This window comes from Chiloscyllium plagiosum, chromosome 44, assembly GCF_004010195.1.
Source record: "Chiloscyllium plagiosum isolate BGI_BamShark_2017 chromosome 44, ASM401019v2, whole genome shotgun sequence".
NCBI lineage: Eukaryota > Metazoa > Chordata > Chondrichthyes > Orectolobiformes > Hemiscylliidae > Chiloscyllium > Chiloscyllium plagiosum.
Genome location: NC_057753.1, coordinates 15,065,962 through 15,079,107, shown reverse-complemented (window position 1 = coordinate 15,079,107; position 13,146 = coordinate 15,065,962). Strand labels below are relative to the sequence as shown.

At 42.3% G+C, this 13,146-nt stretch overlaps 1 protein-coding gene across 1 annotated transcript in view; it reads right to left on the bottom strand.

Annotated features, from left to right (window-relative positions):
• The window catches only part of LOC122543744 (deleted in malignant brain tumors 1 protein-like), a 162,136-nt gene that overhangs the window by 137,238 nt on the left and 11,752 nt on the right, over window positions 1-13,146 (bottom strand). Inside the window, exon 10 of the mRNA XM_043682507.1 lies at window positions 5,730-5,940. Coding sequence (XP_043538442.1) covers window positions 5,730-5,940 — 211 coding nt within the window. The remainder of the gene's footprint in view (window positions 1-5,729; window positions 5,941-13,146) is intronic.

Here is a 13,146-nt window from a genome sequence, read left to right as displayed (position 1 = left end):
TCCAAACAAATGCCAGAAATAATCTTTCAGGAATGAAGGGCAGAGGGAATTATTAAATGCAACTCTTCCTCTTACTAAACACAAACTGAGATTCGTTCACTGCCAGCTTCCTTCACACGAGCACACTGATTTGACAAGGAATCACATTAAGCCAGTTCATTGAAATTGAAGGAAAGCCATACTTATCCAGTAACAAATCACTACGAATTCGGAAATACATGCCTCGTCCATGTTTCTGATCTGTCTTCTTGTTAAGTGGAATATTCTCAATTTCTTCATAACTTCCTTGGTAAAAATCAACAATTGAGCCTCTTCCCCTTGTGTTAAGGTTGGCTAAAGGAAAGACAGACTGATCAGACTGCTCGGTAGCTAAATAGCTAGGCAAAAGTGAGGACTGCAGATGCTGATAGATAGATAGATAGATAGATAGATAGATAGATAGATAGATAGATAGATAGATAGATAGATACATAAAACAAATACCAGAAGTATTTGCACAGATCTTTGTGGAACACAACTTTCACTGACCTGCAGACAGGAAAACATAAACATGGTTGTACAGCATTCCTCTATCCTCAAAGTTCAATTCAATTTTGCACCAAATGTTCCATACCACAATGGATTCCATAGTACTTCGTTTTCTGGACGAATCTACCGTCGGGAACATTTTCAAGTAATTTATAGTAATCCATGACCTTTAACGAAGCAGTTTCCTCTCAGGTTTGACATCCAAATTGAATCATCTCAGAGTTATTTGGATCAAACTCTATCTACTATTTCTCTGCCCAACTTTCCAATTGCTCAATATCTTGCTGTATCCTTTGTCGCACTTACTCACTACCCACGATTTTCGTGTTTTCTGAAAACGTACTAATCAGATCACTTAAATAAATTTTACTAACAATAAGGTTGACAACAATGATCTTTGTGGAAAACGATTTGTCATAAAGCTCCAGTCAGAAAAACAGCTCAAAAGTTTAACTCTTTCTCCTCTAGCCAAGTTAATTTTCGATTTATCTTACAAACTCACAACCATGGATCCCATGTGGTTTTATCAACAATGCATACTGAGCTTATTCGTTGCTTTAGTAAAGTCTTTGTAGGCAACAATATCTACTCACTACCCTCCTCAAACATCCTCATCACTTCCCCGAAAAACTAAATCAAGTTTGTGAGTCACGACATCCCCAAATCAACCCATGGCTACTATCACTAATATGCATTTTCTTTCCCAGTAAATCCTATCCGTAAAAATCTTCTAAAAGCAGTTACCTACCACGAATGAAAGACGCAGCTACATGTAATTCCCTGAATTGACACGGTTGTTCTTTTTAACAAAATATAACATATTGGCTATTCTCCAGTGCCATGTGTCCTCACCGTGACGAAAGAAATAAAAGGACCTCTGACAAAGCCTTAGAAATTACCCCAGCCACCAACTCCTTCAATATCCTCGAAACAAATATTTTTCAACACACCTGAAAACTCCTCCCTCCTAACATTGGCATGGCCCAGAATAACAACACGCTCCTCCCTAAAATTACCATCATCCATCTTGTTCTCCTTTGTGAATACTGATGCGAAATATCCAATAAGGACCTGACTCCCTTCCTCTTGCTCTCGTCATAAATTCCCTCCTTTCTCCTTGAGTCTGTTCACATCTCATTCTTGTTCTTAATGCAACAATAAGTTGACTTACTGCGACCTGCCAAGAACATTTATGGTCTCTTTCAGCCATCCTGATTCACCTGTTAATATGTTTATTGCTTCCTTTCGACCCCTCAGGGGTCTTGTTCAATTTCAGTTATCTAAACACGTGTTTCCTTTTCTAGTTCTGACTAAACTTTCGATATCGCTTGTCATTTGCAATTTGTAAATCTTGCCATCCTGAACTGTCAGCCTCACAGGAATATGTCGATGCAGGTACTGTTACAAAATTGAAAATACATTTGGATAGTTATATGAGTAGGACCGGTTCAGAGGGATAGGCTCCAATGCAGACATGTGGGGCTCGTTGAGTTTGGGAGTAGATCAAAGAGCCTGTTCCCGTGATGTACAACACCATGTTTCAATGTTGATCCCAAATTCTGATCAATTGACCTTTAAATGACTCCCACCTGTGAAAAACAGGTTTCTCCTCAAAAACGTCGACGACATTTAATTTCACCAGAGACTGTCTCCTTTCTTCCTGAGGTCGATGATCAGTTATTTTGTTTTGCTGACGTTAAGAGACAGGTTGTTATCATTGCACGAAGCCATCTCTCTCCTTCCTGCTTTCCGTCTCATCGTTGTGTGATATCTGGGCCTCTAATGGTGGTGTCGTCAGTGAACTTGTCGATGTTGTCCAGATGAAATTTGGCCAAACGGTCGTGAGTGCACAGGGCGGAGAGTAGGAGGCTCAGTACGCATCCTTGTGGGGCACCGGTGCTGAGGATGAAGGCGGTGAAGGTGTTGTTGCCTGTGTTTATGGATTGCAGTCTGTGGATCACAAAGCTAAGGATCCAGTTGCAGAGGGTGGTGCCAAGACCTGGGTGCAGAGTTGTGGGGGTGGTGGTGGTTGAGAGCCGTGGCCTAGTTTTTCGGAGTTTTGAGATGAGTTTGCTTGGGAAGTAATTGTTAAGGGCAGAGCTGCAGTCGATGAGCAGGAGCCTGATGTAGGTTTCTTTAATGTCGAGACGGTTTCAGGGATGAATGTAGGGTCACAGCAATGGCGACTGCTGTGGACCTGTTTTGCCACCAGGCAAATTGCAGGAGATGGAGGCAGGCAGGAAAGTGGAGGTGACATGGCCCTGACCAACCTCTCAAAATACGTCATGATTATGGAGGTCCGAGCCAGCGGGCAGGAGTCGCTGAGGCACGTTGCATGTGTTTTCTGAGGTACCAGGATATTGGCAGCTCTCCTTGAAAATGTTGGGGTCTTCAGATTTTAGCAAGGTGAGGATGCCAGGAACTCCGTCTGGGCCAGTCACTTTCCTTGGGTTTACTCCAAAGGAAGCCAGTCTGACGTCTAAAAGCGTCACTGAGGGAACAGCTGCATCCAGGGCTTTTGGGGCTGGAATTCTACTCAAAATGAGCATCAAAAACTTTGGGCGCATCAGAGTGAGATGTGTTTCTGTCTGCTACTGTGTTCTGCCAAATTTTGTCTACTGTCATGTCGCACGGGTCTTGCCACAAATGGCGTGTGTCCATGTGGACAATCTGGGCCCCTACCTCAGTCCGGTGCTACCTCTGGCATCTTTGTTCGTCTTGCAGAGGTCATATCTTCAGTTTTCCTGTCAGGGTTCATGTCGTCGGACGTGAATCCCGCATTGAGAAAGTGAGGATCGAAGACGCTGGAGTGTTAGAGTCCAAAAGTGTGGCGCTGGAAAAGCACAGCTCGTCAAACAGCATCTGAGGACCAAAACGTAGACATACCCGGGTATAAGCCCTTCGTCAGGAATGTAGAGGGTGTTGGAAAGGGGGTAAATGATAAATACGAGTACGGTTGTAGATGTGGGGTGAAGGTAGCTGGGAAGGAATTAGTTCGGAGCAGGTGGGGGTTGATGGGGAAAGGTCAGAACCAGCGGTGCAGCAGATAGGTTGGGAGGAAGATGGACAGTTAGGACAATTTAAGTGTGCAGTGCTGAGGCAGATGCTGAGGAAGGAAACATGCCTGGCCTTGAGTAGGAAGTATATTTTCCGGATCTTCCAAGGAGTATTATTGGGAACAGTCCTCGATGAAATTGTTCATGATGGTGATAATGTAGTCGTCGCAGTTATTCATTGAGTTCTTAAATATGGCTGTAGTCTACCGATTCGAACTTGTTCTGGGGGGCGTTCTTCTGCTGTCTCAGACCAGCACTATACTACTTTCTGTAATGGGTTCTCTCGTTCCAGCTTCAGCTGGTGAGGTGGGAGGAGGACACAGTGCCTTGATCTGCTTTCCCAAATTTTGGATGGGCTGTAGAGCGGTAGGCTTCGTCGCTGCTTAAGTAGCAGTGGTCAAGTGTGTTCGGTCCTTTGGTGGGGCAGCAGATACCACCGTTGGTATTAGTTGGTGAAAGCCTCTTGAGTTTGGCCTGTTTGAAATCGCCTGGCACAATAAGTTCGTGTGGAGTTTTGTTTCTGAAGTGCTGGTAGTGGGGTAAATTTCATCCAGGGCGTTGTCTACCTCTGCCTGGGATGCTACGAAGACTTGTCAGAATGGTGGAGGTGAACCTGCGCAGCTCGTTGTAAGGATGGCATTTCACGGTGAGATATTCTGGCTCTGGTGAGCAGTAACTCGGCAGGATAAGCACATCTGAACACCAGGATGTGTTGGTTAGGAGGCAGATCCCTTCACCTTACGCAAGAATTTGTGCCTTCCATGTAGTGTATGGAGAAGCTATCAGCCTGCAGGGTACAGTCAGGTACTGCAGGAGACAGGCATTTCTCTATAAAACAGACCAGTCTTACAGCTCCCACTGTAAAGTAAGTCACGGCTGAGTTCTTCTGCTTTGTTTCCTACTGCTTGGACATCAACTAGGAGCATGCCAGGGGAAGGGGAAGCACTTGAAACCATGTTCTTTCAGTCACACCAGCCCGTCCTACTCTTTTTTGGGAGTGTTCATACATGTGGGCAGTCCCCAGTTTGTCGGTAGTGTGAATCTGCTGTTTCAGAAGATAAGTGAATCGGGTCAGATAGGGCAGGACATTTCCGGAGATGATGAGGCGAAAGGTCGGAGTTCAGTCCAGGGCTGGTTTCACCACCTCACAATCAATTCACTGCTGAGGCTGGGTCGGGTCACCGTGGGATCGGATGGCTGTCGGGTCAGATTTGCAGCCTCAGATCCGGGATTCCTGGTGAGATCTGTTGAAAGCTGATACTTTTACTAAGGGAGTGGGATTCCAGCATCAGTCATACCTGGATCTGAACTTCCGTAGAATCTTGTTATGGGCCAGGCCAAAACCCTCAAAATATTTCAAAAATTTACCACAGGCCCTAACTTCACCAGTTGTTTCAAACAGGTGTAGAGTGGATATTCCAGGAGTGATGCAGCTGACCAAACCACTCAGTTTAAAACAATACAAAATATATTTACACACTAAAAAAAGAAAACCGAATTTAGAGTAATATAAATATTTCAAAAGGCAACGGACACCAAAACACAACTTAACAAAGAACTGTTCAGATTTCAAGCAACATCCCAGATAGACACCCCATGACTAAAAGTTAAATTAAAACATACATTCTTACAGGAGAAAGATGTGAGGGGGGAAGAAATCATTATGGAGCTATTTCTTTCGATCCCCAGCTAAAACTAAAAGAAAAATGGAAGAAAAATCTTAACTCGGTGAACTGACAACTCTCTTTTCATTGTACAAGTGTTCCAAGATAAAGATAAAAGCCTCTTCAAGTAGATCTTTCCAGCCGTATCAGAACGTCTGGAAAATAAACCAAGGACAACAAAACCTTGAAAAAGAGCAGCATCTTCACAATCTTTAGACATGAAAGGAGATGTAGAAGAACATTATTGGTGGGTTTTAACTCCTAGTAATTTATTATAGCGAATTGTAATTTAAATTATCTTCTGAAAGGTCATTGCGGTAAAAGAACTGAATATGTTCTTATTGAACTACACAAATTTATCCTGGTCACGTGTGTAATTTCATCTTTGTTTCTTTGTTTTCCATTCCTCACAGTTAGCGCCCTGATGATTATGATACTATCCTGCATGAAATGTGCTCTCTCCAAAAGTGTCACTCTTTACCTGGCGGCTATGGCAATGGCCGACCAACTGGTGGCGATCCTTGGTCTGATATTGAGACACATTCCGATGTTTTAACGTGAGCAGTTCACTTCCGTTCGCAAAACTCCCGGGTGCAATAGCCACGCTGTCCTGCTTTGTGCAGCCACTGACTTCTGTCTGGTTCACGGTCAGCTTCACTTTTGATCGAGTTGTGGCTATTTGTTGCCAGAAGCTGAAAATTAAACATTGCCGTGAGAAACAGCGGCTGTGGTTCTGGGACAATGTCTGTGCTGAACTCTTTAAAGATTTTTTTTTCTGGTACTTTATGTTAATTGGCGGGTATTGGGTGCAGAACGACTCCTGGTTATTTTCATCAGGGTGCACGTTACCAATTCTCCAGCTTAGGAGGCATTCGAGTTAGTCCACAACGTTCTGAACCCCTGCATCCCGTTTGTGCTAACTTTGCTGCTCAATGTTTTCATTGTAAGGCACATTGCAATGGCCAGCGAAGCTCATCACCGACCAACTGGTGGATATCCTTGACCTGATATTGAGACACATTCCAATTGTTTATCTGGGAGACAGACAAAGGCAGACCGAAACAGATCTCGACAGCCTGCGACAGAGAAAGCCACAGAGAGACAGGGGGAGAGAGAGAGAGAGAGAGAGAGAGAGAGAGAGACATGGGTCCAGACAGACAGAGAGACAGAAAGAGACAAAAATTGAGATAGAAATACAGAGGAGAGATGGCGGGGAAGAGGGGCTGAGACAGAAAAACAAAGCAGAATGTGGGCAGTAATTGAGATACATAAATCGAGATACAGGAAAGTTAGATTCAGACTGAGTGAACGAGAAGAGGTGATGGCTTAGTAGTTTATTGCGAGACTATAAATCCATAAAGTCAGCTAAAGTTATGGGACCGAATTAAAATCTCACCCCGGTCGATGGAGGAGTTGAAATTCCATAAATAATCTGGACGTCAGTGTCTAATGACGATGCTAAAACCATTATCGGTTATATGGTTCATTAATACCCTTGCCATCCTCAACTGGTATGACCAACATTTGACTCCAGGCACAAAGAAAAGTGGTTGACTGTTATCTGGTCTCTGGGTAATTATGAACAAACAAAAAATGCTGACCTGATTAGTGGCTCTCTTACATAGTGAATGACCCATTTTAAAAAAAAAAGTCAGAGAAGCAAGTATGTTGTCACAGAAAATTTGAAATATCGGAGTGAAATGGAAAAGTTAAGGAAACAAGGTGTGAGAGAGGTAGAGAGAACGACATAAAGAAAGAAACAGAGCGCGGCAGAAATATGTGGAGAGAGAAATACCAAGGCAGGAAGACAAAGAAAGAACGAAAGGGAGATAGAAAGTGAGACTGAAGGAGCTGTATTGAGAATGAAGCAGAGGTAGAGAAGGTCAGAGAAAAACAAAACAGGGCAACGAGACAGAAAGAAAGAGCAGAAACATTACCATAAAGAGGATGTTTAAAAGCAGATTTGACGTGGGGTGATGGGAGCAGGGAAGCAGTTCAGAGAGGTGGAAGGCATCAGCGAGATGATCCGAATGACTGGAAAATAGGATGCATTAGATCCAAATTCTGAGGAAGGGTCACTCGACCCAAAACGTTACCTCTGATTTCTCTCCACAGATGCAATCAGACCTGCTAAGCTTTTTCCAACAATCTATATTTTTATATCTGATTTTACAGCATCTGCACTTCTTTCAGTTTTTTATTATTAAGTCAGATCCCATTGTGAGCGCTGGATTGACATTCTGTTTCGTTACCATCCTGATCAGTTCGTGAATGCAAGAGGTTATAATATATATTTTGAACAGAGACACCAGAAGAGGGGAGATAGACACGGACAGAGAAAAGTGGATAGAGAGAGAGAGGGAGTGAGAGGGGTGGGGGAGAGAGGGAGACATAGAGAAAGGCTCCATGTCTCTCACGCTCGCTTACACTCTTTCATGCTCTCTCTCTTTCTGTCCCTCCTGTATTTAAAATGGTACAGTGGCACCCTCTGCTGGCTTCCCCAAGCTACTGCATTGCGGATGGCAGAGAGGGAAATCCCTAAGAGCATCAGTCAGACGCCCGCGCACACATACGTACACATACACATACCACACTATTCTGGCGTGGAGAGGATTGCAATTGTACTGAGAGTTCTCTCAGAGTGAAGAATGCTCGGATACAGAAATGTACTTGATCACTCTGCAACGTTTGTGGAAACGATTTGTATTTGGACAGTATTCCTGAGATTATACAAAAGGCATAGTGTACTTCCATTGCAACTCTATTCAGGCACCTCCGAATGAAAAGTATTTGTCAGGAAACATTGAGAGTTTTATTGCAATTTCTGCAATTTGTAAAGTTTTGTGAAGTACTCTTTCAGACTCTAAGTGAGAAAAGAATTCAAAACTGGAGGCGGTGAGACCAGCGTTGTTCATCTCCTGCTTAGGGCAACATCGATCAGATAAAAGTGCTGTCTGTCTCCAAAGGCATAACTTGATGAAATAAACAAACGTTTAACCTGAGAGATTCACAGGCTTTGATGCTTTCTCACAAACAAACCTCCTGTTTGTGTAGTGACGTGGTCATAGCTTTGCAGGGCGATATTTCATTGCTTTAAACACGGGAGTGGGAGTGGAGGTGAAGAGAAGGTGGACAGAGAGACAGTGAGAGACAGAGTCTTGGTTCCATTACCTTTTTTTTATTAACTTGCCTCCAGGACAAAGTCTGTCTCTCTTTGACCCCATCAACTCTTGCCCCTCAAAATATTGCTTCCCAAACCTCTTACCCACAAGAATTACCACCCCGATTCACACCCTTCAAAATTTTCTGCGCCTCTCAATTTGCGCTCCTCCAAAATATTGTTACACCCTCATATTTTCACCCACGCACTTTTGCCTGCTTCCCAATTTTGGCGTCCAGCCCTAGATTTGTGTTCTGCTAAACGTTTCGCGCCAGCAAACACGCCCCTCCCTTCCCCACCTTCCCAAGACCGTCGTGATTTGACACTAAACTGGATACCACCAGATGTACCCTGTTGCATCGGCAGTGATGAATTCACCGAAAAATCAGATTCTGGGTTTCTTTTCCGCATATTTAGAGAGCGCTGTCAAACCGTGTGGCTCTGGGATATCACAGCAAGTCAGGCAACATCCGAGGACCAGGAGAGCCAACGTTTCAGGCATAATCCCTAGCATACCTCAAAATAAACGATCAACCTGGTGTCGTGAACACACCAGACTGCTTGCATGACAACAGTGTGGACACCAAGTAACAGACAGTGCTACGCAATACTACAGACAACTCATCAATTAAAAAATTCCAAAACATAAAACGTCCCTTCAGCTCGCCAAGACAAACTTAACACATTACAACTTTCCAAACTTGAAGCCATTTGGCTCTACCTGGTCCGTATCCCTCCATTTTCTGCCTATTCCTATATTAAGATTTATCTTAAAGATTGCTATTATTTCTGCCACCAATAACTACTCTGGCAGCCATTCCAAGGACTTACCACCTTTTGTGTTAATTTGGTGCCTCTCACAACTCCTTTAAACTAAAACACTTTATCTGCAAAACATGTCCCGGGAAAATTGTCATTTCTACCATGCGGAAAAAAAACACTCTGGCGTTCAACTCTATCCATTCCTCTCCTCATCTTGTAAAGTTATATCAGGTCGCCACTCTGCCTCCGATGGTCAAGTGACAATGAATCAAGTTTGTCCAAACTCTCTTCGTAGTTAATACTCTCCAAACCAGGCAACATACTGGTGATCCGTTTCTATACATTCTCCAAAGCACCCACATCGTTCCAACAGTGTGGAAAACAGAACCAGACACAATATTCCAAACGTGACAGCAATAAATTTTGGTAGCTTGCAACTTGATTTAAAAATATATGCTCTTTGCGCGGACAGATGAAGACGAGAATTCCATACGCCTTCTTGACCACCTCTTCCACCGTTTTTTGCCGATTTCAGGGAACTAACATACCTCTGTATGTTAAGGTTTCTGAGATTTCTGCAGCTTACTTTGTGCTCCACTCTTGCATTAAGCCTTCCAAAATACTCAATAAACAAATACATTCACACTCATAGATGAAGTTAAACAATCACAGATAATTATACCCACTCTTCCTAATTCACTGACACTCGCACATTTTCACATAAACAGACACCTACGGTCACACTCTCATGCAATGACAACCGCCCACATGCACAAAAACACAAACGGCTTCACTCACAATCTCATTAACTGACACAGAACATAATTTACAAAAACACAGACAGCTACATTCAAACTCTCATTCACATTCACTGTGACAGTGACACCGACAAAGAGTCACAGACTTATAACGAAAATATGAACTGGACCATTTTTATTTATGAGATTCAAATTACACTCTACATTGTCAATAACAGCAAAAATCGAAGTTCATCGAGAATACGGCTAGGAATCGAAGATATTCATTCGTTATATAGCGAAATAGCAGTTCGGACAATTATTTGGCTCGGCACATTTTAACTATTCCGTCATAGGCGATGAAAATGTAAAGCAATTACACATGGAATTCCTTAAAATCCCTCAATGATAAATGATAAGCACATCGCCCCCAGTCGAGAGCCTATGAAGCCATGCAGAGAAATGGATCATGTGATTAATCCTCACACGAAAATGATCTGGCTGCAATCCGTTTATTTTCCACTTTTAACTCATTACAACACGCGCAATCAGATCAAAAAGAGAGAACAGTAATGTGGTCAATTCAATACAAAATAAATGCAAATGAATTACAATCAAGTAAAGCTGATATTAAGAAAACCATTCAGCATTTGCGAAATGATAGTAGATGACTTCTCGTAACATTATCTGCCTCGGGAGGTCCCATGCTGAAACAGACTCTAACATTTACCTGAAATGATAAAGAAAGTATGTGAGTCAACTCAAGGTCATTTCAAGTGTGTTCTCTATTCCTAGTTCATGCATGTATCAATCAGCAGCTGACGCTTCTCACTCTAGAGAAAGAAGTCTAAGGCTGCCTCAGCATTATCGGAATGATGAAGGTCCATATTATAAAGGGGAACATTGAGGTGCGTATCTATATGTGTGTTCAGCTGGATGAAAAAGACAGCATGTAATAGACAAGTGCGCAGCAAATGACCCCATGGGCAATATTTATTCTGCAATCAGCATTATCACTGAACATGTTACACAAAAGTTATCACTTCGGATTTGTGGTGATTTGCTGTGCGCATGCTGACTGTTCCTTAATCTCAATTAACGCTGACAGGACATTTCCTAAAGTACATCTTTGGCCATGTATGTATTTCCACGTTGGGTGGTGTAACGTAGCGAAAAGTATTTTGCTTATTTCACTCTGGTAAAGCAACCTCAATGATCTCTGTGGCGTCATTACATGTTGATTATTTATGATTAATTCGAAAAATCCCCATCACAAGCAACCTTTGCTTTAACTGACTTTTTAAAAAGTGTGCTTTCTGTGACGATTATGTAATGCTTCAAATATATCACAGTTCGACAGAACGCCAGGGCATCCCATTCTGTCCTCTGCATCAGAAAAGTTCGAACTCATGAGAAAAAAATGTATCTCTTATCAGTTTGATGTATTTCTTGTGAAATTTTCTGTCACAATTTCACTGCATAGCCACACTGAAGGCACAAAGGATATGCAAGTTATCAGAATGAAAAGGTCGGATTTTCTCAGATGGCATCAGACCCATGCGATGCACTGGACTGGACTGTTTCAAGTAATACTACGCTCCTTTTAGTACTGTCTAGGAAACTGAACAATGCTGGTGTGGTGATCAGGAGTATTAGATGGCCATGTCAAATGCTGTAACTTGGAACCAAAGAATGGTACAGTGCAGTAGAGGTCTATCGAATCAAAACTACGCTAATACCTTTAATCGTCTCACGTTCCTACACAAAGCCTTGAATGTTACGAGACTTCATGTATGCATGCAAGCATATTTTAAAACCTCTGAGATATCACACCTCAACTATTCTCTCAACTACTGCATTCCAGAAAAGCACCAGCCTCTGGGTAATGAATATTTTCCTCAAATGCACTCTGAACTCATGTGTTTCTCTGCTAAATTTTGTGCCACATTCTTTTATTTCTTGGTCAGGATAATAACGATGAGCAATGATTATCGATCAATTTCAAAATCACCTACAATTTCATTTGTGACTTTGATCAGTGATATCTTAGTATTGTAATGTTTGGGAACTGCAAGTGTAGGAATTGAAATACACTATCATACTCCATATTTAGCAGAGATTTAGCTGACGAGTTTACATGTAGTGAAGATAAAGATGGAAAAGTGTTAAGGGAGAAGCAAAACGCTAAAGCAGCTGCGGATTCTGGAAATCAGGATCAAAAGCAGAAATTGCAGCACAACCCAGCTGGACTGTCAGCATCTATAGGAGATCAAGCAGAGTCGTCGCAAAAGTTCCAGAGATCCTTCATGGTTGGCAGTGTGATGAGTGGCACACTTTGGATGACGGTTCAGACAACAGTTAATTAATGGCTCACAGAAATGACCTCAGTGTGGATGAGGAAAGAAACTAAACATGAAAGCTGATCACTGGTGAATGGAAGGAACATTGAAGTAAGGTTCTACCAACGGCTAATTGGACGTTTTGAAATGAATAAATAGCAGGTTGGGAAGTCTGAATTTTAGTCGCAAGGGCACCCATAGCTTTTATGATGTTCAAATCAGAGAGAATCATTCCTCCTAGAATTCCCCATAAAAATATCAAACACACCTTTCCTTGTGTTTTGCAAGAAATGGTCCTCACGGTTTGACATTCCAGTGCACACCTAGAATGCCAACATTGAAAACATCAAACACATAGGACCCGCTTGCATATTTTCTATCCAGCTAGATGGTGATTCATTAAAAGAGAAGTTTTCGAGACATGTAACCTTACGATTTGGGTGAAGTTAGGATCGAATATTCAAAGAGTTGACAAAACGCAGTGTCGTGTCAATATCTACGTATTTCATTTTTAAAAATCATTTTTCATTGCCTTGAAATGAAGACCCCTCTCCAGTAATCCAAGCTTTCACAATGACAATTTGTGAAGATAACGTTATGATAGCATTGAATGTTGTTCTTAAATTTACAGCAGATGTAACATCAATCAAAAAATGGAACGGAACCAAGACAGTGCGAACATGCAAAGTGTTAGTTAATGAGCAATTATCTGTAATTCAACTCACCATGTGCACAAAGACCATCGCCAGTAGTTGTCAGTGTGAGGGGTTCATCAGAATCACTGTCTAGTTGTAAATGGTCATCCTGAGATTCAATGTCTTCTGTCTCAACATGGTCATAATCAAGGAGTGGACCTTTGAGGGAAAGGTGACTATCACTGACACAAATTGTAACACACAA